Source organism: Ylistrum balloti, unplaced genomic scaffold (assembly GCF_031769215.1).
Source record: "Ylistrum balloti isolate Yb309-2 unplaced genomic scaffold, AGI_CSIRO_Ybal_v1 Utg370518, whole genome shotgun sequence".
Taxonomy (NCBI): domain Eukaryota; kingdom Metazoa; phylum Mollusca; class Bivalvia; order Pectinida; family Pectinidae; genus Ylistrum; species Ylistrum balloti.
Window position 1 is genome coordinate 402921 of NW_026782332.1, and position 22581 is coordinate 425501.

A 22581-nucleotide genomic window follows, 5' to 3' on the forward strand; every position below is an offset into this window, starting at 1 on the left:
CTGGTGTTTTGTAGGTTTGTGTTGGAACTGACTGGTGTTTTGTAGGTTTGTGTTGGAACTGACTGGTGTTTTGTAAGTTTGCGTTGGTAGGTTTGTGTTGGAACTGACTGGTGTTTTGTAGGTTTGTGTTGGAACTGACTGGTGTTTTGTAGGTTTGTGTTGGAACTGACTGGTGTTTTGTAGGTTTGTGTTGGAACTGACTGGTGTTTTGTAGGTTTGTGTTGGAACTGACTGGTGTTTTGTAGGTTTGTGTTGGAACTGACTGGTGTTTTGTAGGTTTGTGTTGGAACTGACTGGTGTTTTGTAGGTTTGCGTTGGAACTGACTGGTGTTTTGTAAGTTTGCGTTGGAACTGACTGGTGTTTTGTAGGTTTGCGTTGGAACTGACTGGTGTTTTGTAGGTTTGCGTTGGAACTGACTGGTGTTTTGTAGGTTTGTGTTGGAACTGACTGGTGTTTTGTAGGTTTGTGTTGGAACTGACTGGTGTTTTGTAGGTTTGTGTTGGAACTGACTGGTGTTTTGTAAGTTTTCATATCAATCAAATTGTTTCTTCCACCTGGTGGAGCACTTGATGCCCAACATAGACATATCCAGATCAGAACCCTTGGATTTTAAAGATATGTTGTCCATCCTGGCCACCCCTTCAAATGTATTTATGGAAAAGTTGTATTGTTTTTTTAATATTAGTCCATCCCATTTATCTTTTTTGGGGGACACAAGCTGAAATTTTTTATTAATTATTTTGTTTGATGTCTGATCATCTTGATTCTGTTTATAATCATGGTAAACAATAAGACTAGCTTTTTTTTTTTTTTTTATTAAAAGTGAAAACTATTGATTAAAATTTTATCTAAATCAGAAGGAAACTAGAGTTACCTCCCTTGTTCGTGACAGATATACTGGGGTAGTATATATATATATACATATATATGCATGTAAAACTTCTGATACTTTCATGAAGATATTTTTGAATCAATCTGTTGTCATAGAAACTGAATTTGTATTCTTTTATTTCACTACCATGAATATTTTTGATACACAGGTAAAAATTTTCATAACCAGAATTTGCAAATTTAATATTAGATCATAGAAAATTTGAAGAAAAATTAATAAAAAAATGAGATCTTGAATGTTGATATGAATGTGAAAATGAAATATATATGTATCTGTAAATGACTTAAATACATTGCTGGCCTTTTTCATTAGAAAAGAAAGTGTGAAACCTTGTTTTATATATGATAATATCATTGTATAGTATTGATGTCTGTTAATGTAATAGACACCAATTGGAATATTGTATTGTTGATGAAAACCTGACTTTTCATTTCTTACTTATCATTTTCTCTACATTGATCTCAGGGGACCAACAAATAAGCTTGTAAGGACTGAAGATGGCCTTCATATTCAAAAATCTTGTAAATGACTTTAGAATGTCCTCAAAGAAAAATTGCCTTAAAGATTGAATTCAACTTCAGAAATCCTGAAAAGAAGATCGCCTTTAAAAGTTCTGATACAGAAATCACCTTTAAAAAAGTTCTGATACAGAAATCGCCTCAAAAAGTCCTGATACTGAAATCACCTTTTAAAGTTCTGATACAGAAATCACCTTTAAAAAAGTTCTGATACAGAAATCGCCTCAAAAAGTCCTGATACTGAAATCACCTTTTAAAGTTCTGATACAGAAATCACCTTTAAAAGTTCTGATACAGAAATCACCTTTAAAAGTTCTGATACAGAAATTGCCTCTAAAAGTCCTGATACTGAAATCACCTTTTAAAGTTCTGATACAGAAATCACCTTTAAAAGTTCTGATACAGAAATCACCTTTAAAAGTTCTGATATGGAAATCACCTTTAAAAAAGTTCTGATACAGAAATCGCCTCAAAAAGTCCTGATACTGAAATCACCTTTTAAAGTTCTGATACAGAAATCACCTTTAAAAGTTCTGATACAGAAATTGCCTCTAAAAATCCTGATACTGAAATCACCTTTAAAAGTCCTGCAACAGAAATCTCCTTTTAAAGTCCTGATACGGAAATTGCATTTTAAAGTCCTGCAATGGAAATCACCTTTAAAAGTTCTGATACGGAAATCGCCTTTAAAAGTCCTGATACCGAAATTGCCTTTAAAAGTTCTGATATGGAAATCACCTTTAAAAGTCCTGATACGGAAATTGCCTTTAAAAGTTCTGATACGGAAATCACCTTTAAAAGTTCTGATACGGAAATCACAATTAAAAGTTCTGATACGGAAATCACCTTTAAAAGTCCTGATACGGAAATTGCCTTTAAAAGTTCTGATACGGAAATCACCTTTAAAAGTTCTGATATGGAAATCACCTTTAAAAGTTCTGATATGGAAATCACCTTTAAAAGTCCTGCAACAGAAATCTCCTTTTAAAGTCCTGCAACAGAAATCACCTTTTAAAGTTCTGATACGGAAATCGCCTTTAAATGTCCTGACACGGAAATCGCCTTTAAAAGTCCTGATACGGAAATTGCCTTTTAGTCCTGATACGGAAATTGCCTTTAAAAGTTCTGATACGGAAATTGCCTTTTAGTCCTGATACGGAAATTGCCTTTAAAAGTTCTGATACGGAAATCACCTTTAAAAGTTCTGATATGGAAATCACCTTTAAAAGTCCTGCAACAGAAATCTCCTTTTAAAGTCCTGCAATGGAAATCACCTTTAAAAGTTCTGATACGGAAATCGCCTTTAAATGTCCTGATACGGAAATCGCCTTTAAAAGTCCTGATACGGAAATTGCCTTTTAGTCCTGATACGGAAATTGCCTTTAAAAGTTCTGATACAGAAATCACCTTTAAAAGTCCTGATACAGAAATTGCCTTTAAAAGTTCTGATACAGAAACCACCTTTAAAAGTCCTAATTTAGAAATCGCCTTTAAAAGTCCTGATTTGGAAATCGCCTTTAAAAGTTCTGATACGGAAATCACCTTTAAAAGTCCTGATACGGAAATCGCCTTTGAAAGTCCTGATACGGAAATTGCCTTTGAAAGTGCTGATACGGAAATCGCCTTTAAAAGTCCTGATTTGGAAATTGCCTTTAAAAGTCCTGCAACGGAAATCGCCTTTAAAAGTCCTGATTTTGAAATTGCCTTTAAAAGTCCTGATACAGAAATCGCCTTTAACAGTCCTGCAACAGAAATCACCTTTAAAAGTCCTGATTTGGAAATTGCCTTTAAAAGTCCTTATATGGATATCGCCTTTAAAAGTCCTGATTTGGAAATTGCCATAAAAGTCCTGCAACGGAAATCACCTTAAAAAGTCAAGAAATGGAAATCATTTTAAAAAGTCCTCAAATCTGAACACAGGTATAAGCACCAGATAATTCATTTTTCACTGTTTTTCTTTGTGACTACCTATCAAGTTGCCTCCCCTTAAGTGTTGCTATGATGAATATGATGAGTTTCCCATTGTTATTCACCTATTCATATCTTAGTTGAATTCAGTTCCGACGGTATCACTGGCTTCATAATATATATTATTATACCATTCTGTCAAATTTAGGTCACTTTCATCAAATTTAGGTCACCTTCATCAAATTTAGGTAACTGTCATCAAATTTAGGTCACCGATATCTATATTTCTGCTTGCTTACTTTGATTAGACATCAAATTTAGTTTGTGCTTCATTGTATTTTAACATTATTACAATAGTAAGTCATTAAGTTCTATTTAAAAAATAATCTCTCATATCTTTCGACCTTTTGGATTTACTTTTTAATGCTGGACTTTTGCTGAACAAGTGATAACAGTGGACTTTTCCCTGTAAATATCTATGATTTTTTTTATTTCTTTTGCTGATAGTAAATACAGGATTTTTTCCAAAGTTTTTCATTTACAGAATATTTTGTCGATGGAATTTTAATTTGACCAGCATGTTTAGATTGTTGTCATTTAAGTTGTTTTTCTTTGTGTCATAAATTTCTTCATTACTATCAATGTCCAGTCTGGTATTTACTATACAGATAAATACCCAGCCTGTTATTTACTATACAGATAAATACCCAGCCTTTATTTACTATACAGATAAATACCCAGCCTGTTATTTACTATACAGATAAATACCCAGCCTGTTATTTACTATACAGATAAATACCCAGCCTTTATTTACAATTGATAACAGGCTGATTATGTGATAAAATTAATTACTCAAAGAACTTTGAAGAAAATTAATTCATTTATAAATCATGCATATTTCCAAAAAATGAGAAAAAAATCCCTGTTTGTTGATACTTTGATTTGATTAGGATTAAAGTTTCAAAAGTTGATTTTCAACATTTCTTTTTGTTCTGAATAAAAGAAGTTTAACAAACCCAATCAAAAGCAAGTCCCGGTTCCTTGTTATGTGTAAAATAATTTTAGCCAATAGAATTGTCCGTTTCAAAAAGTTAACATCTTAAGAAGATTTGTTTTTATTTAACATGTATTAATAATTTTTCATTTTACTTCCTAATAAATGTTTTTGCTGAAAATTAGAATTTAATACATGCTAACAACAACAACAGTGGCCTATTTCTGCTTTTTTGAAGGGAAAACTTGAAAGAAATAAGCTGATAAATTTTAAGCTTGTATGAAAAAAGTGTTGTTGTTTTGACTGAAAAGATTTATATATGTCTTACTTGTATGTAATGACCTGAAATTTTGTAAATGTTTCAAATCTCATTATCATATTAATTTGACTTGGTAGTGTGATGGTTTAGTTACAATTTTTTCGTTCTGAAAATAGTTTCAAATCTGATGATGAAAAAATTGTTTTTGTTATTTTAAATCTGTCCAACTTTAAACTAATGATCTTAGACTTCAAAGTCTTCACAAACTGGAGATGTTTAGCTTGAAAGTCTTCACAAACTGGAGATCTTAAGCTTGAAAGTCTTCACAAACTGGAGATCTTAAGCTTGAAAGTCTTCACAAGCTGGAGATCTTAAGCTTGAAAGTCTTCACAAGCTGGAGATCTTAAGCTTGAAAGTCTTCACAAGCTGGAGATCTTAAGCTTGAAAGTCTTCACAAGCTGGAGATCTTAAGCTTGAAAGTCTTCACAAACTGGGGATGTTTAGCTTGAAAGTCTTCACAAGCTGGAGATCTTAAGCTTGAAAGTCTTCACAAGCTGGAGATCTTAAGCTTGAAAGTCTTCACAAACTGGAGATGTAAAGCTTGAAATCTTCACAAACTGGAGATGTAAAGCTTGAAATCTTCACAAACTGGGGATGTTTAGCTTGAAAGTCTTCACAAACTGGGGATGTTTAGCTTGAAAGTTTTCACAAACTGGGGATGTTTAGCTTGAAAGTCTTCACAAACTGGGGATGTTTAGCTTGAAATTTTTCATGAATTGGGGATTGTCGGTTGTGTTGCTTAAATTGAAATATTTTTCTGTTTAAACTTCTGATGCAGTTTATGACTAGCACACTTTTACTGGTGAGGGAAAATGACAGTTTAAGCCATCAGATTTGGACCAGGTTTTTCAAACTATATTTCACAAATTAAACTTAAGGCTCCAGTCCAAAATCGGAGACATCAGAAGAAGCATCACTTTAAATAACTGTAAATTTTTTTGTTGAATAAAATTAAGATTGAAGGAAAGTAGAAGAATTACACATTTTGTAACAACAATTTTTGTTTGTGAACTTGTCATGATTTGTGCATCTTTGTTAGAATTTGGTTATTTTCTTTTTCTATTTGTTCATTTGATGTATTTGTTATACATTTATATATATATTGTTTAATAGATTTGCTTTTTTTATAATTATTTTGTGAAAAGTTAGAATTAATATATGAAATTATTCATGACTTTGTCTAAAAAACCAAATGTGTCTTTTTTGCAATAAGATAGGTGACTGGTCAGATTCCAAAGTTTTATCTTGTTAATTCACACATTGAAATGAATTCATCATACCTGTCAAAGTTTCTTCTTCATGGCAAATAATTTTTTTTTTTTTTGGGGGGGGGAGGGGGGGGGGGGGGAATGGTGCCATGAATTTTATTTTGTATTATCATGTTTTTCGGGGAAAGCAACACAATGATAACTTTGTACATCTACAGCAATACCAACTTATAAAAGATATAGAAACTGCATTCATCATGATCGTTTCAATGCAAAAAGCTGTAAAGTACATAACTGCTGAAACATGTTCACTTGAAGTATGCGGTAGTGCTTTTTGATATTAGCCACATAGGGCGGTATACATTTAGATCACAGAATTATGATGGCTGACTTGTGTTGTTTCGTTGTTTCGTTTTGTCGCCCTGACAGAACAATTATCATCTTTTCTCTAAGAATGAATATTCCTCCTCCTCTTAACCCCCCCAAGTTTTAAGAAATGTGTCGTAAGTAATAAAAATCTCTTCATACTTCTGTTCTGTATTTGCGCTTAATTTATGTGAAAAGGAAAAAAAATTAAGTTACGTAGGATGAATTTGACAATGTTATTTTGGACAAAGTTGATATGAAATCTCATGTACACTATACATAGATTTTAGTTAATTTTTATAAGATATTTACAATAAGTTTGTTGTTATTTATCTGCTTACGATTTGTTTATTGTGTTTATTTTGTGTTGTTTATGCTTTTTCAGAGTAATATTACACCATTGTTTTGTAATACCCGGCTTTATATGGTGGATTTTTATTGTCTACTAACTTTCTTGATTTTTGTATCACAACTAGTTTTAGTAATTAATGTCGCATAACTACATTGTCACCTGTAAACCACTTTGTTATTTTGTGTTGATAAACATCCATTGTTTCCATTATAAAATCTGGCAAAGTAAATTGCATTTGAGGGAAAACTATTTACAACATAGGAATTTTTATGACAGAACTATTTTTTGTCACTCTCCTAAACTGGGTGGTTCGTCATTAATTATAATCTTCCTGTTAACGTCTACATTGTTATCTTCTTTTAGAAAACTCTGTTTTCAATCATCATGGATTGATTAGGGAGAGAAATATGTTAATTTGTATCAACTAAGTTTGATTGTTGTTTCAAGTAGACTAAACAGAGATTTTAGATTTATTATTTATGATAAACATGTCTACACATATATATCTAATTATCTTCTCATTTTTTATGCATATGTAGTAAAACCTGTCTATAAAGACCAATATGATGTAATACAGTTTTAGCAATGGAACCTGTATATAAAGGTCACCAGCCTGTAAACACAACCTTTCTCTGCTTTTTCTTGAGTGATCTTAACAGACCAGTTTGACTTTCTATAATAATGATTTATTCATTCTGTACTGAAATGTCTGTTTATTTATTTATTTCTGTTTGTTTAGTATTTACAGGTTTTGTTTATGTAACAGTGTTTATTTGATTAAGCATTCAGTCCTCGGACCATTGTTTTATAAATTGTTATCAAAATGTTAAAGATCTTGGGTTGAAATGTTAAAAAGTATCAGATTATTGAAACCAATAAAACTTTATAAGGTTCATTGGTCACTAATGGTTTCAGGATTCACTTCCACTTTCTTATAAATGAGAGAATTTAAGTGATAGATATACATCAGAATTTGGTTTTGAAATTCAACATGAATTTTTAAATTTAAATTTTGAAAATACAGTCGAGCCTTGCTGGCTCAAAATCATCAGAAGTATAGAGAAGCTTAGTGTTATCCAATTATTGTTTTAAGTAACGTCAAATGTTTGGTGTGAAGTTTGGCTGGGACCACTGAAATACTTTGAACTGAAAAGGGTCTACAAGCTATGAGTTCTGGAAAATGAGGTTAAAGTTTAAATCTATAATAATAGTATGATTTATTTGATTTATTGATAAAATGTTACAATGTATAATGTCACTAGAAAGGACTTCAGCCTAGAATTAATAATTATCAGAGCTGATTTCTAGGAAGAAATTATTTTTAAAACGAAAGTGTCCGATTTGTCCAAGAAAGTCGAGAAATTATGTAAAGACTGATACTATTTCAATATTTTTCATAATTCTGGTTTGTTTTAGAAATTAATGAGATATAACTACGACTTAATTTGATATTTATTTTAGTGATTAAACATGATCTGTATTCAAATAATGATTGGAGGAAAAATAGAATTTTTATTTTGTGTTCAAATTACATATGTGTACAATTGTCTTAACATTATTATCAACAAAAAAAATCCTTATGTAAGATTTTGAAGTTTGTACAATATACTTAGTGCATGTGTGTGTTCCCTTTTTTTTTTCTTTTGGCAAAAAAATATTTAGAAATCTGTTGTTGATATAAAAAATGTTCATTTTGCAGGAATGTTTGATTTTTTACCTGTCTTATGTCTTTATTTAGTAGGTAAAACGTGATCAGGTTTGTCAGACACTCAGACATTTTTGTTCCCTAACAGAGTAATGAGTTTACTGAATAAAGTACATAAGTGCAATAATATTTCCAATGTAGTGAACACTTTATCAGTACAACTTTAATCCTATCAACATCTGTTCCAGTTGTAAAATGAAAACATGGAATTACAGGATTTTGTGTAAATCTTTATCTGAAATAAAAATTCAAAGAAACTTGAATTTCAAATGCAATGAAATTTGAATATTGAATCTTTTTGGAAGTTAAGAAATTGATATAATGTTTGTACTAATTATTATCTGAAATTAAAACTCAAAGAAATTTGAATTTGAATTTCAATGAAATTTAAAAATTGAATCTTTTCGTAAATAATGTGGGATTGATATTTGAATGCACCTGTACATATAGCTTTTTATCACAGAACAGCATTTATAGTTTTAAATGAATTTCTGTATAAAATATAAACAGACAGCATTCATACATAGATTTTAAATTACCTTGTTGTCCATGATCTGGAAGAGTTATATAAAGGGTATTTTTGTAAGTGAATAACAGCTATATTTGGTTGAGTGAGGTTGAATGTTTTATTGATGGAAGTGTCAGTTGCTAATGTCTTCTTTTGTGCTCTACTCGTTTCACACCTAAGACACAAGTACTACATCATTTATATTAAAGTGAATCAGATTTAACATTGTAATGGTTAAAGGCAGAAATCAATACAACCCTCCATTACTACAGGGACATACTTTCACAATATCTACAAGAGTTATTGTTCTTACATCTTCTGCAATGCATTTTGGGAAATATTTTCATTGGATGTGATCTGTTAGAAATGAATGAAAACTTTTATTTTCACCGTAAAACCTGATATTTCACTGCATAAAATGTACTAAAACAAGATATTTGATCAATGATTTCACGAGATAATGTTTCACCTTGACATATGCAAAATATATTCTTATCGCCTTTGTCCACTGTTGTATATGGATAAATAAAAATGTGATATTCTTATACTGTTTCTCGTTGTTGTATATTACCACTAGATGTATGTTGCTCAAGAGTAATTGAGTATTGAAAACTGAATTCGACCTCCATGGGAATTTTGGAAAAAAATAGACAAAAATGTGTTTGAAATATAAATGATCAACTCCCATTCATATCAGAATTTACAAGTACGACCTTTGACCCTTTAACTTTGACTGTTGACCGGCAAATGACGATAAGGTGTAGAACACAATGATTAAATACTATGTAGTAAATATGAACCAAATCCGATGAGTGTTCGTTCGATATATTATTTGAGAAGAAGACGGTCGGACATAATTAACACTACCTGCCCTCCACTGATGTAATGGCTTTAAAACTTGGATTTGACGGTAAACTACAATAGAGGGGTCTACTCTCGATGTTGGGGGTAACCTACAAGAGAGGGGTCAAGTCTCGATGTTGGGGGTAACCTACAATAGAGGGGTCTACTCTCGATGTTGGGGGTAACCTACAATAGAGGGGTCTACTCTCGATGTTGGGGGTAACCTACAATAGAGGGGTCTACTCTCGATGTTGGGGGTAACCTACAATAGAGGGGTCTACTCTCGATGTTGGGGGTAACCTACAATAGAGGGGTCAAGTCTCGATGTTGGGGGTAACCTACAATAGAGGGGTCAAGTCTCGATGTTGGGGATAACCTACAATAGAGGGGTCAAGTCCCGACGATGGGGGCAACCTAGAACTGAGTGGTTCACTCTCAACGTTGGGGGTAACATAAAACGGAGTGGTCCACTCTCGACGATGGGGGTGATCTACAACGGAATGGTCCACTCTCAATGTTGAGGGTAACCTAAAACGGATTAGTCTACTCTAAACATTTGGGTAACATACAACGGAGTGGTCCACTCTCGATAATGGAGGTAGCCTACAACAGAGTGGTCCACTCTCAACGTAAGGGGTAACCTTTAACGGAGCGGTCCACTCTTGACATTAGGGGTAATCTACAATGGATTGGTTCACTCTCGATAATGGAGGTAACCTACAATAGAGTGGTTCACTTCCTACGATGGGGGCAGTCTACAACTAGACCCCTCACTCTCAACGTTGGGGGTAACATACAACGGAGTGGTCCACTCTCGACGATGGGGGTGATCTACAGCGGAGTAGTCCACTCTCGATAATGGAGGTAACCTACAATAGAGTGGTTCACTTCCTACGATGGGGGCAGTCTACAACTAGACCCCTCACTCTCAACGTTTGGGGTAACATACAACGGAGTGGTCCACTCTCGACGATGGAGGTGATCTACAACGGAGTGGTCCAATCTCGATGTTGAGGGTAACCTAAAACGGATTGGTCTACTCTAAACATTTGGGTAACATACAACGGAGTGGTTCACTCTCGATAATGGAGGTAGCCTACAACAGAGTGGTCCACTCTCAACGTAAGGGGTAACCTTTAACGGAGCGGTCCACTCTTGACATTGGGGGTAATCTACAATGAAGTGGTTCACTCTCGATGATGGGGGTAACTTACAACGGAGCTGTTCAATCTCGACGTTGGGGGTAACCTACAGCGGAGTGGTCCACTCTCAACGTTGGGGGTAACCTACAACGGAGTGGTCTACTCTCAACGTTGGGAATAACCTACAACGGAGTGGTCTACTCTCAACGTTGGGGGTAACCTGCAACGGAGTGGTCTACTCTCAACGCTGGGGGTGTCCATGAACGACATTAGTTATTTTTGGTACATTGATATAGCACCCACAGTCACGCCTCTACTCCAAACCCGTACGTACATCAATTTCATCCAAACTCTCTAAAATTATAAGAAACGCTTGTACCGTTTCGTCTCTACTCCAAACCCGTACGTACATCAATTTCATTCAAACTCTCCAAAATTATAAGAAAACACTTGTACCGTTTCGCCTCTACTCCAAACCCGTACGTACATCAATTTCATTCAAACTCTCCAAAATTATAAGAAAACACTTGTACCGTTTCGCCTCTACTCCAAACCCGTACGTACATCAATTTCATTCACTCTCCAAAATTATAAGAAACCCTTGTACCGTTTCGCCTCTACTCCAAACCCGTACGTACATCAATTTCATTCACTCTCCAAAATTATAAGAAACCCTTGTACCGTTTCGCCTCTACTCCAAACCCGTACGTACATCAATTTCATCCAAACTCTCTAAAATTATAAGAAACCCTTGTACCGTTTCGCCTCTACTCCAAACCCGTACGTACATCAATTTCATTCACTCTCCAAAATTATGACAAACACTTGCACCGTTTCGCCTCTACTCCAAACCCGTACGTACATCAATTTCATTCACTCTCCAAAATTATGACAAACACTTGCACCGTTTCGCCTCTACTCCAAACCCGTACGTGCATCAATTTCATTCACTCTTCAAAATTATGACAAACACTTGCATCAATTTCATCCAAACTCGCCTCTACTCCAAACCCGTACGTACATCAATTTCATTCACTCTCCAAAATTATAAGAAACACTTGTACCGTTTCGCCTCTACTCCAAACCCGTACGTACATCGATTTCATTCACTCTCCAAAATTATAAGAAACACGTGTACCGTTTCGCCTCTACTCCAAACCCGTACGTACATCAATTTACTCTCCAAAATCAATTTCATTCACTCTCTCAAAATTATAAGAAACACTTGTCCAAACCCCGTACATCAATTTCATTCACTCTCGCCTACCGTTTCGCCTCTACTCCAAACCCGTACGTACATCGATTTCATTCACTCTCCAAAATTATAAGAAACACGTGTACCGTTTCGCCTCTACTCCAAACCCGTACGTACATCAATTTCATTCACTCTCCAAAATTATAAGAAACACTTGCACCGTTTCGCCTCTACTCCAAACCCGTTCGTACATCAATTTCATTCACTCTCCAAAACTATAAGAAACACTTGTACCGTTTCGCCTCTACTCCAAACCCGTACGTACATCAATTTCATTCACTCTCCAAAATTATAAGAAACACTTGTACCGTTTCGCCTCTACTCCAAACCCGTACGTACATCAATTTCATCCAACGTACTCAATTTCTCACTCTCCAAAATTATAAGAAAACTTGTACCGTTTCGCCTCTACTGTACTCTCCGTTTCGCCTCTACTCCAAACCCGTACGTACATCAATTTCATTAACTCTCCAAAATTATAAGAAAAACACTCCAAACCCGTTCGTACATCAATTTCATTCACTCTCCAAAACTATAAGAAACTCTTGTATCGTTTCGCCTCTACTCCAAACCCGCACGTACATCAATTTCATTCACTCTCCAAAATTATAAGAAACTCTTGTATCGTTTCGCCTCTACTCCAAACCCGTACGTACATCAATTTCATTCACTCTCCAAAATTATAAGAAACACTTGTACCGTTTCGCCTCTACTCCAAACCCGTACGTACATCAATTTCATTCACTCTCCAAAATTATAAGAAACACTTGTACCGTTTCGCCTCTACTCCAAACCCGAACGTACATCAATTTCATCCAAACTCTCTAAAATTATAAGAAACACTTGTACCGTTTCGCCTCTACTCCAAACCCGTACGTACATCAATTTCATTCACTCTCCAAAATTATAAGAAACACTTGTACCGTTTCGCCTCTACTCCAAACCCGTACGTACATCAATTTCATTCACTCTCCAAAATTATAAGAAACACTTGTACCGTTTCGCCTCTACTCCAAACCCGTACGTACATCAATTTCATTCACTCTCCAAAATTATAAGAAACACTTGTACCGTTTCGCCTCTACTCCAAACCCGTACGTACATCAATTTCATTCACTCTCCAAAATTATCCAAAAGAAACCCTTGTACCGTTTCGCCTCTACTCCAAACCCGTACGTACATCAATTTCATTCACTCTCCAAAATTATAAGAAACACTTGTACCGTTTCGCCTCTACTCCAAACCCGTACGTACATCAATTTCATTCACTCTCCAAAATTATAAGAAACACTTGTACCGTTTCGCCTCTACTCCAAACCCGTACGTACATCAATTTCATTCACTCTCCAAAATTATAAGAAACACTTGTACCGTTTCGCCTCTACTCCAAACCCGTACGTACATCAATTTCATTCACTCTCCAAAAATATAAGAAACACGTGTACCGTTTCGCCTCAACTCCAAACCCGTACGTACAAATCAAAATTACAAACACTTGTACCGTTTCGCCTCTACTCCAAACCCGTACGTACATCAATTTCATTCACTCTCCAAAATTATGACAAACTCTTGTACCGTTTCGCCTCTACTCCAAACCCGTACGTACATCAATTTCATTCACTCTCCAAAATTATGACAAACACTTGCACCGTTTCGCCTCTACTCCAAACCCCTACGTACATCAATTTCATTCACTCTCCAAAATTATGACAAACACTTGCACCGTTTCGCCTCTACTCCAAACCCGTATGTACATCAATTTCATTCACTCTCCAAAATTATAAGAAACACGTGTACCGTTTCGCCTCTACTCCAAACCCGTGCGTACATCAATTTCATCCAAACTTTCCAAAATTATAAGAAACACGTGTACCGTTTCGCCTCTACTCCAAACCCGTACGTACATCAATTTCATTCACTCTCCAAAATTATAAGAAAAATGCTTGCACCGTTTCGCCTCTACTCCAAACCCGTACGTACATCAATTTCATTCACTCTCCAAAATTATGACAAACACTTGCACCGTTTCGCCTCTACTCCAAACCCGTACGTACATCAATTTCATTCACTCTCCAAAATTATAAGCAAAATGCTTGCACCGTTTCGCCTCTACTCCAAACCCGTACGTACATCAATTTCATTCACTCTCCAAAATTATAAGAAACACTTGTACCGTTTCGCCTCTACTCCAAACCCGTACGTACATCAATTTCATTCACTCTCCAAAATTATAAGAAACACTTGTACCGTTTCGCCTCTACTCCAAACCCGTTCGTACATCAATTTCATCCAATCTCTCTACAATTATAAGAAACACTTGGACCGTTTCGCCTCTACTCCAAACCCGTACGTACATCAATTTCATCCAATCTCTCTACAATTATAAGAAACACTTGTACCGTTTCGCCTCTACTCCAAACCCGTTCGTACATCAATTTCATTCACTCTCCAAAACTATAAGAAACACTTGTACCGTTTCGCCTCTACTCCAAACCCGTTCGTACATCAATTTCATCCAATCTCTCTACAATTATAAGAAACACTTGGACCGTTTCGCCTCTACTCCAAACCCGTACGTACATCAATTTCATCCAAACTCTCTAAAATTATAAGAAACTTTTGTACCGTTTCGCCTCTACTCCAAACCCGTACGTACATCAGTTTCATCCAAACTCTCCAAAATTATAAGAAACACTTGTACCGTTTCGCCTCTACTCCAAACCCGTACGTACATCAGTTTCATCTAAACTCTCCAAAATTATAAGAAACACTTGTACCGTTTCGCCTCTACTCCAAACCCGTACGTACATCAGTTTCATTCAAACTCTAAAGTTTTGCATGAAATAAAAGTGGTGACAAAATGAGCGAAATCTGCTTTTCTCCAACACATATATAATATTGCAATATGTTGCTATATAATCTCCAGGAACAGATCATATGTCCGGTCAAAGATCTGATTTGTTGTGGGTTTAATAAGTACAGAATACCTACACCTAAAACGATTCGACTTGCGGACGACCGTAAGGATCACGTGACTCCACACCTTGATGACGAGAAGTGCAAATAAGCTCAGTGGAATATTCCAGATGTTAGCAGGTGTGAGCAGTGGTCACGTGATCACCTTATCTGCAGAAGGCCTTCGGCATTGTTAACTTGACATTAAATGACAAAATTAAAGTTTACGAAAAAAATGTCTGCTGTATTACAAAATCGTAATACATAAATATCAGAATCTTGAATCTTTTATTGAATATTGATCTCAGGACAATAACACATCTTATAAAACGATAAATGATTAATGCAGAATTTATCTATAATTAATTTTGACTAAAAAATCTGATTTTGAATTTAAATAAAATCTGTTTGATATTGAGAATATCATCTTCATGTTTATTCAAAGCAAGTGAAATACATTAAACATTGATTCTGTAATCTGTAATTACCACAAGTAAAGATATTATTTCGATAGAAACACAGAAAAATGAGCCCAGCATGCGAAACTTAAAAATTTTACGAAGATAAAGCAGTACTTCGTACTGGCAATTTGACTTAGTTTTTGCCGTCTGTCCTTCACTATGAAATATTCAATAAATAAATATACTTTCTACAAAAAATTTTTGTTGTATATATCAACAGAAATCATAAACAAGTACATTATTGAAACAAAATAAAAACAAAAACATGTAAGACTATAGTCTGTGTAAAGATGACTAGGAATGGCGCCATGCCTTGTTCGATGACCCCACAGAGGTTACAAACATTGGGAGTATAATAGCTTGAGCCAACCTTGGAACACTCACTAAAATTCTGGCAATATAACAACAGACAGCATGAACTCTTTGTTACCTCTTCTCCTTGTGGCCGGTCTGGCCTGTGTCTACGGTAAGTAACAATTCTCACAATGCTTGAAAGTATGTTTATCTTTCTTTATATTTATGTCCCATAAAACGATATTGGGGACTCCATTTCTTCTTCATTTTTCTTCTTCTTCTTCTCCTCGTTTCTCTTCCTCTGTCGGCGAGGTTTCCATCACGTTTCTCGACAACTACTGAATGGAATTTTAAACGAAACGTTACATGAGTGTTTGTTTATGAAAGACGGTGTGCAGGACTTTATCATTTTTCGATTGATCACCTAACCGGTCAACTGTGGCTTGTGACTGTGGGGGTAATGGGGGGCATCATACTTCAGTTGCCTCCTTAAATTAGTCACTGATGCCAATGACTTAAATTTGGAATCCAAGAAGGCGACTGGAGAAAATCAAAATTGATCGAAAGAAATGTCAAACTTTAGATGTTGAAGTACATTAGTCCCTCAACTACATAAACTTCAATGAATCTAGAACTTTCCATACATCTAGTGATATCAGAAAAACGTCAAGTAAATATGTAAGAATTCAAAGGTGGCAATCCTTGGAGATGACAGGTCCATCAGCAGTGTCTACTACCTGCAGAATCAACGACTGTACAAAACACACACTCGTTAATGAACTCTTTAATGCAAATTCACGATGAGACGGTATTCTTAACACAATTTTCTATAATTGCTCTAAAGCCTCTCCTTTTGTTAATGTTTAGATATTATATATATATTTACAAATATTATTGATATCATCATTTGGGGTAATGTCACGTGATGACCAGAAGGTAGACATTGGTTAAGTATTTAATTTCCTATTTACATATATTCCCTTGTAAGCTCGTAATATCTTAAAATGTTAACTGGAAATATTTTGTTTCGACATGAATGAGGTAAAGTTTGGATAGTGAATTCAAAACGAAAACTACATATTTGTGTAGTATGCACCGCTGTTCATCTCTATTAAGAATGCCACCCTCATCTTTAATAATTCAATCAATTTTAACATTTTGTAAGATAGTAACATCTCAAACGAAAAAAACATCGACGTCATTTCCGGTCTCTGAAGACAATGAAACGTAATTTCTCTGTTCAGGCGCCAATATCGATGCTGTGTTGTGTGGTCCAATGTGTATGATGTACTGTCCATACGGCAATGTGCTAAACGACAACGGTTGTCCCCTATGCAAGTGTAGTAAGTATGACGTCATCACAGAAGCCTCGTTCTCATTAAAACATTTCTGAAGTTAAATGAGGGGGGGGGGGGGGAGAGTGGGAAAACACAAGCAAATTATATGGTTAGCAACTTTGATAATTGATATTTTAGAATTTGACTTCAATCGAAATTCAAAATATGTAATTTTTTTCCGAATTCGCTATTTGGGGCATTTAAATCAGAAACCATTATGATCCAGTGAATGTACAACAAACAATAGCAATATATTTAAAATGACGCTTAGATTACACATGGTTATAACTAATATGGAAATACCATATAAGGAGATATAATTATTGGCAGCTCGACAAACCATCAGCATTATTACAGATATTTCAACTGCATGCTATCAATTCCTAACAGCTGTTAGAGACAAGTCACGGAGTAAAAAAGATAAGATTATTTAAAAGTAGGTCTAGAGTCATAACCCCCACGGGAGATAAAATTGGACACATTCTGCTATCATTTATTTCTATCACAGTTACGTAGGTTTCTTAGTTGAGAGTAATAATAGAAACATAGTTAATTCTCGAGCTGTGATTGGCTGTGATTGGCATATCAATTTTATCTCAGGTGCAATTCGGTCCCTTGCACATCTTGTTTTTTTGTTACGTCATCACGGGTGGGCGAAGCCACATTAATCACGTGACTTATTCGTCACCACGTTACCACGTGAAGTGGAGAGTTACACCAGCCGTAATTTTCGTATATCTAATATATTTCAAGCGTCATCCGGGTCATGTGTAAATTCTGAAACTGTTCGTCCCAATCTAAAACCTAACCGTAACCGTGGCACTAATCGAAATCATTAAAATGGCATGCAGTTATGGCAAACCTCGGCAATAGGGAGTATTTTCTGTTCCAGATCCTGCCCCTGAGTTGTCGAAGCTGACAACAGCGAAAGCTTGTCCACAGGTGATGTGTATGATATACTGTCCCAGTGGAAACTTGCTGGGATCTGATGGCTGTCCTCAGTGTGCCTGTAACTAAAACAGCACAGAGGATTTTCATGTCTTTTGTGTTTTTGTTCAGATGATAAAAAAACTAAAAAAAGTTTTTCAAATATTTTTGAGTCTTCTTTCTTTTGAAATGAAATTTACCACAACTAGAGAGTGTGGGCGTTCCACCTGTTTGGAAAGAGGTATTGAAGAAAACACAGTGACAAATCCAAAGGAAATAGAGGTGTCTTAGGAGAGAATGTTCAACGCTTTTAAGATTTCATTTAAATCCGAAAACCCATTAATTTTACTTCTCTTGTAAACCGCTCTTACATCACAATAAATTTGTAAGTCGGAAACGCTGAAATGCTGATGTATCGGTCAGAGTGATTGGTCAGTCAGGGTAACCAATCAGTGAAGTTACACTAGACCATCAATTAGATAGGTATCCCCAAATCAAAGTATTCAGCATTAGAGCTATATCTATTTTTAGAATCAAGGGACGTAACTGATTATTTCCTCTGGTATCAAAACGATTTCACCTGATACATAGATAATGTTTTTATGGACACTTGGTTTCGTGACGAATATAAGTTATTAAATCTCTTTATACTTGCTTCGGTGACACATGAACGCATGGATGAAGAGTTTCGACAAAATCGATCAAAATAAAACCTTCACGAAAATTAAGGATTTTACAACATACACAAAACTGAAATTGGTCTCCCCAGCATTTTTTAATTTAAATCAATGTTATTGCATAGATATTACACAAAAGGATCGGACGCAAGTTGTCACAACTTATTAATGTCCTCTCCATAATACAATTGTACACATGCACAGCTAAGCAATGGTCTAAATCAATCAGTACATAAATGAAATTTTCAAATTTTAATTAAAGAAGAAAAAGGACAGTGAAAAAGAAAGGTACAAACAACAGAAAGACAAAGGGATGCTGATATAATGAATAACATATCAGAACATAGTAGTCGTTCGCCAAGAGTTACGTCCCCTTCACATCTCCGTCGTAACAGGCTTCCCATTAGAAAGATACGACATTTGGCATGTTTTTATTAAAGTTAAGGTACAAATGGTTGTTGCTACATCTATTACATTTCGTGACAACGACACAAGGATGTTTTATGCATGCTCCAGTAGTTATAATGAAAAGTAATCAAAGGAAACATCCGTAAAATTACTCGAGTTCATCTTGCAGCTTGCTGCTATTACAACGTGAAACACCATGGCGGACGAACGGGTTTCCCCAAGTTCAATATAGGTTGCTATAAATATTTATCCAATAAGCTATTACGCTCGATATGACGCATTAGGGATTTAATCCCATCTGTCAAATGAAATTGGTCAACAGAAAATCTATTTTAAGCCCGTAATTACCGGCATGACGATGCAGTGTTGATGCAAATAGACGCCTTCAGAAATAGTTCCGGGCCAAGGAAAAACGGACCAATGACAACAAAATTGAAACAGTAACTTTATTAACAACAATAAATTGACATTCCTTGTCAAATAAAGCATATATCAAAACTAGATATACATATATCCATTATCAAAAGCCATCACTCCACAACTATTTTTTTTATTTAAAACGAAGTCAGAAACACTTGCATATTTATATGTAGCCACAATGGCTTGTCTAGATAATTAAGATAATAAAAATAATTTCGAAAAGTCCCTGTGATTTTGCTACTTCTGGTTATTAATTTTGTAAATATGTTTTTTTTTCTCACATGATGTACAAAATATTGCCCCATTAGGATATTCTGACAAGGTGAAGTTAACGACGCCATCAAAAGACCATGGCTGCAATAGTAATAATGGTATTGACTTATCTGCAAATAAATTGGCAACCATACAACTTAATGCTAGAATCACTGTAATTCCTCCACCAGTATGAGTGATTTACATTATTCTGATAGTGTAACAAACAAGCTCTGTCCCGTCAGTTTATCCTAATAGGGATCTATGAAGGTATAATGGAATGCTGACAATATTCATATATTGAACAATCATTTTAATTTGTCCCACGAAAAAAAAAAAAAAAAACAAGAGCCTGTTTCAGGTCACGAAATACGCCTGTGATTTTGTCTGACTATCACCTACACTATTTATGCTGTATATAATATATTGCATTTGTTTCAATGGTAATTGCGTAATACTTTGCAAAGTTATTGCACCGACATTGAAAAGGTTACAGACATTAATGGGCCGTAACTCTAAAAGTTGTGGATCAAAAATCATGGAAATCAAACTCAATCTAGCTTTGATTGTACTTAAGCTTGCAATGAGAGTTAAAAGAAATCTGTTAAGGCTTAATAAATTCCAAAATCGCTGGGACATTGAAATGTTTACGAACAGAGGGACATACGGACGGAAGATGGACGGATGGAAGACGAGAATACCATAATATGTCCTGTCATTTGACGGATGTATAAAATACATAAATATCAAACAAAAAAAAGAAGTAAATAAATGTAAAGATCATAAATCTAAAATAATAAGCAAAATCACTTGAGGTACGCATATTGTGCATAAAAATACATTGAAAAATTAATTTAAGATTAGAAACAAGAGGCCCATGGGCCTTATCGGTCACCTTAGAATCAATCACTTCACAAGCAATGGTAAGAACTGACAGTATTTCTGATATTGATTTACATTTATTATTAACAGCTAATAGTTGTCTGCTGTTTAAAGAATTATAAAAAAAATCATCACATGTTTTGTTTTTTATTTGTCTATTTCATTATATCTAGGAACATTTATCTTATAGTGATATAGCGACAGCTGTCAGTTGCTCACTTATTATGAGTCCATACTAGTTTATGGAGAAATTACTGAAATTAGCATGTCTATGTGTGCTTGATGATGAAGATAATGATGTTGACTGTGTCTAAGAATCTGCAGCATCCTTATGCATGGAAGTTAAAGTGTGTGAAGAAGCTGATAATGAGGATGTGTGATGCTGCTGTGTGATGCTGCTGATGTTGGTATATATGATGATGTTGAGGTGTGACGATGCTGATTTGGTATGTGATAATGCGGATGTGTAATGCTGCTGAAGTGTGATGATGCTAATGTTGATAGGTGACCATAATGATGCTGATGGTATGTGATGATGCTAATGTGAGACGAGGATGATGATTGTATATGATGACGTTGATGTCAGATGCTGATGTTGTTTGTATATGTAACAATGCTGGAGTGCTAGTATGGCTGCAAGTTATAAATATATGTTTAGAGTGATTGTGTTACATAGTGTCTATGATAGTTAAGATATAGTGTGCAACTCAAAATGCTGTGTGTTTAGTGGTGAAAATGATGCATGACTATACTCTGTAAGTGTGTGACGATGGGAGTTATAGACTGATAGTATATATGAATCTATTTATTCCTCATGTGTTTTTCGATAAATAAAAAATAAACAAATATATATAAATAAATAAAAATAAAATTGATATTATCCCTGTTAATAATTAACATTTAAAATTACTTTTGCTAAATGATTCTCTTGGCATGTTTAAATGGGTTAAAATTTCCCTTGCACCGGTTGCAGTGCGCTTCCATAAAATTCTACAACGATACTACGCGATCTCTAAAAACTACAGCTCAAGCACCATTTCATCAATTAAATAATATTAATATAATACAAAAAGAACTATTACTTACGCATAAGAACTCACCACAGTTCCCCTGTAAGCAATTTCTTTCCGTGAGGTGCGCGTAATACCCGCCATGCTTACATAAAAATAAAATCAAGTAGGAAAGCTCCGTGCGGGGAGGTAACTCTGCACGAACGTCAAAAATATTCTGATATGGAAAACAAAGTCGGCGCTAAGGGCTAGTCAAATGACACTGTCGACATGTACACATATAATGACCTGCGTTTTGCGACTTGATATAACAAATTTTACAGTGTTTCGGTCTACAGAAATCAAGTTTATAAATCCTGAAATGCATGGGTCAGATTCAAGGCCAGACGCGGGATTCTCAAAAGAAATACAGAAAATAGCACTCGAGAAAAATGTATAATTGTTCTGTTTTCATGTCGCAGAGAAAGATTCTCGGTGGTATGAAAGTCATTTAGTACAGTATTGTCTGCTAGTGTAATTACAATCTGTTGGCCATTTTCTTTAACTGTTACAACACTCTCACATCCGGCCTGGAAGATGACACGTGCGAGTCTAGGCCGCCATCAAACTGGAATAGCAGTTCAGCATTCAAGGCTCTGTCAATTATTTTCGAGAATTGTCGCTGCTGTCGACGATGGAATGAAATCGTGAGAATAAAGAACCGTAGAAAATACCATTATTTTGTTTTGTTAAAATACATATTTATATCTATTTATTTATTTATCTTTAATTTTGTATTTTCTGTATGTGTGGTTTTTTTTTGTTTCTTTGGATTTTTTTTGCTTTTTGTTTTGTTGTTTGTTTGTTTGTTTTTGTTTCTGCTCATATTTGAGGCATCTAAGAAAACGTAGCCTGTACAGTAAGTTTTGTGACCAGAACGTTGTATATTTTGACAAACGACGTCTTCG

The 22581-nt window shown here is 35.0% G+C and overlaps 2 protein-coding genes across 2 annotated transcripts; both read left to right on the forward strand.

The window, feature by feature from the left end:
* The first annotated feature begins 2057 nt into the window (after positions 1-2057).
* LOC132555819 (uncharacterized) lies at positions 2058-3281 on the forward strand. Its single transcript, XM_060220179.1, has 2 exons — positions 2058-2373; positions 2560-3281. The coding sequence occupies exons 1-2, from the start codon at positions 2058-2060 to the stop codon at positions 3279-3281; spliced, it is 1038 nt and encodes a 345-aa protein (XP_060076162.1).
* Positions 3282-15841: 12560 nt separating this feature from the next.
* Positions 15842-18075, forward strand: LOC132555820 (antistasin-like). Its single transcript, XM_060220180.1, has 4 exons — positions 15842-15893; positions 16966-17068; positions 17567-17658; positions 17951-18075. The coding sequence occupies exons 1-4, from the start codon at positions 15842-15844 to the stop codon at positions 18073-18075; spliced, it is 372 nt and encodes a 123-aa protein (XP_060076163.1).
* Positions 18076-22581: the final 4506 nt, after the last annotated feature.

Excerpts from the sequence above, each read along its gene's own strand:
- LOC132555819 (XM_060220179.1), top strand. The coding sequence starts at position 2,058 with ATGGAAATCACCTTTAAAAGTTCTGATACGGAAATCGCCTTTAAAAGT. Across the intron at positions 2,374-2,559 it reads TATGGAAATCACCTTTAAAA|TCCTGATACGGAAATTGCCT; the intron begins GTCCTGCAACAG and ends ATTGCCTTTTAG.
- LOC132555820 (XM_060220180.1), top strand. The coding sequence starts at position 15,842 with ATGAACTCTTTGTTACCTCTTCTCCTTGTGGCCGGTCTGGCCTGTGTC. Across the intron at positions 15,894-16,965 it reads CGGTCTGGCCTGTGTCTACG|GCGCCAATATCGATGCTGTG; the intron begins GTAAGTAACAAT and ends TTCTCTGTTCAG. Across the intron at positions 17,659-17,950 it reads GCATATCAATTTTATCTCAG|ATCCTGCCCCTGAGTTGTCG; the intron begins GTGCAATTCGGT and ends TTTCTGTTCCAG.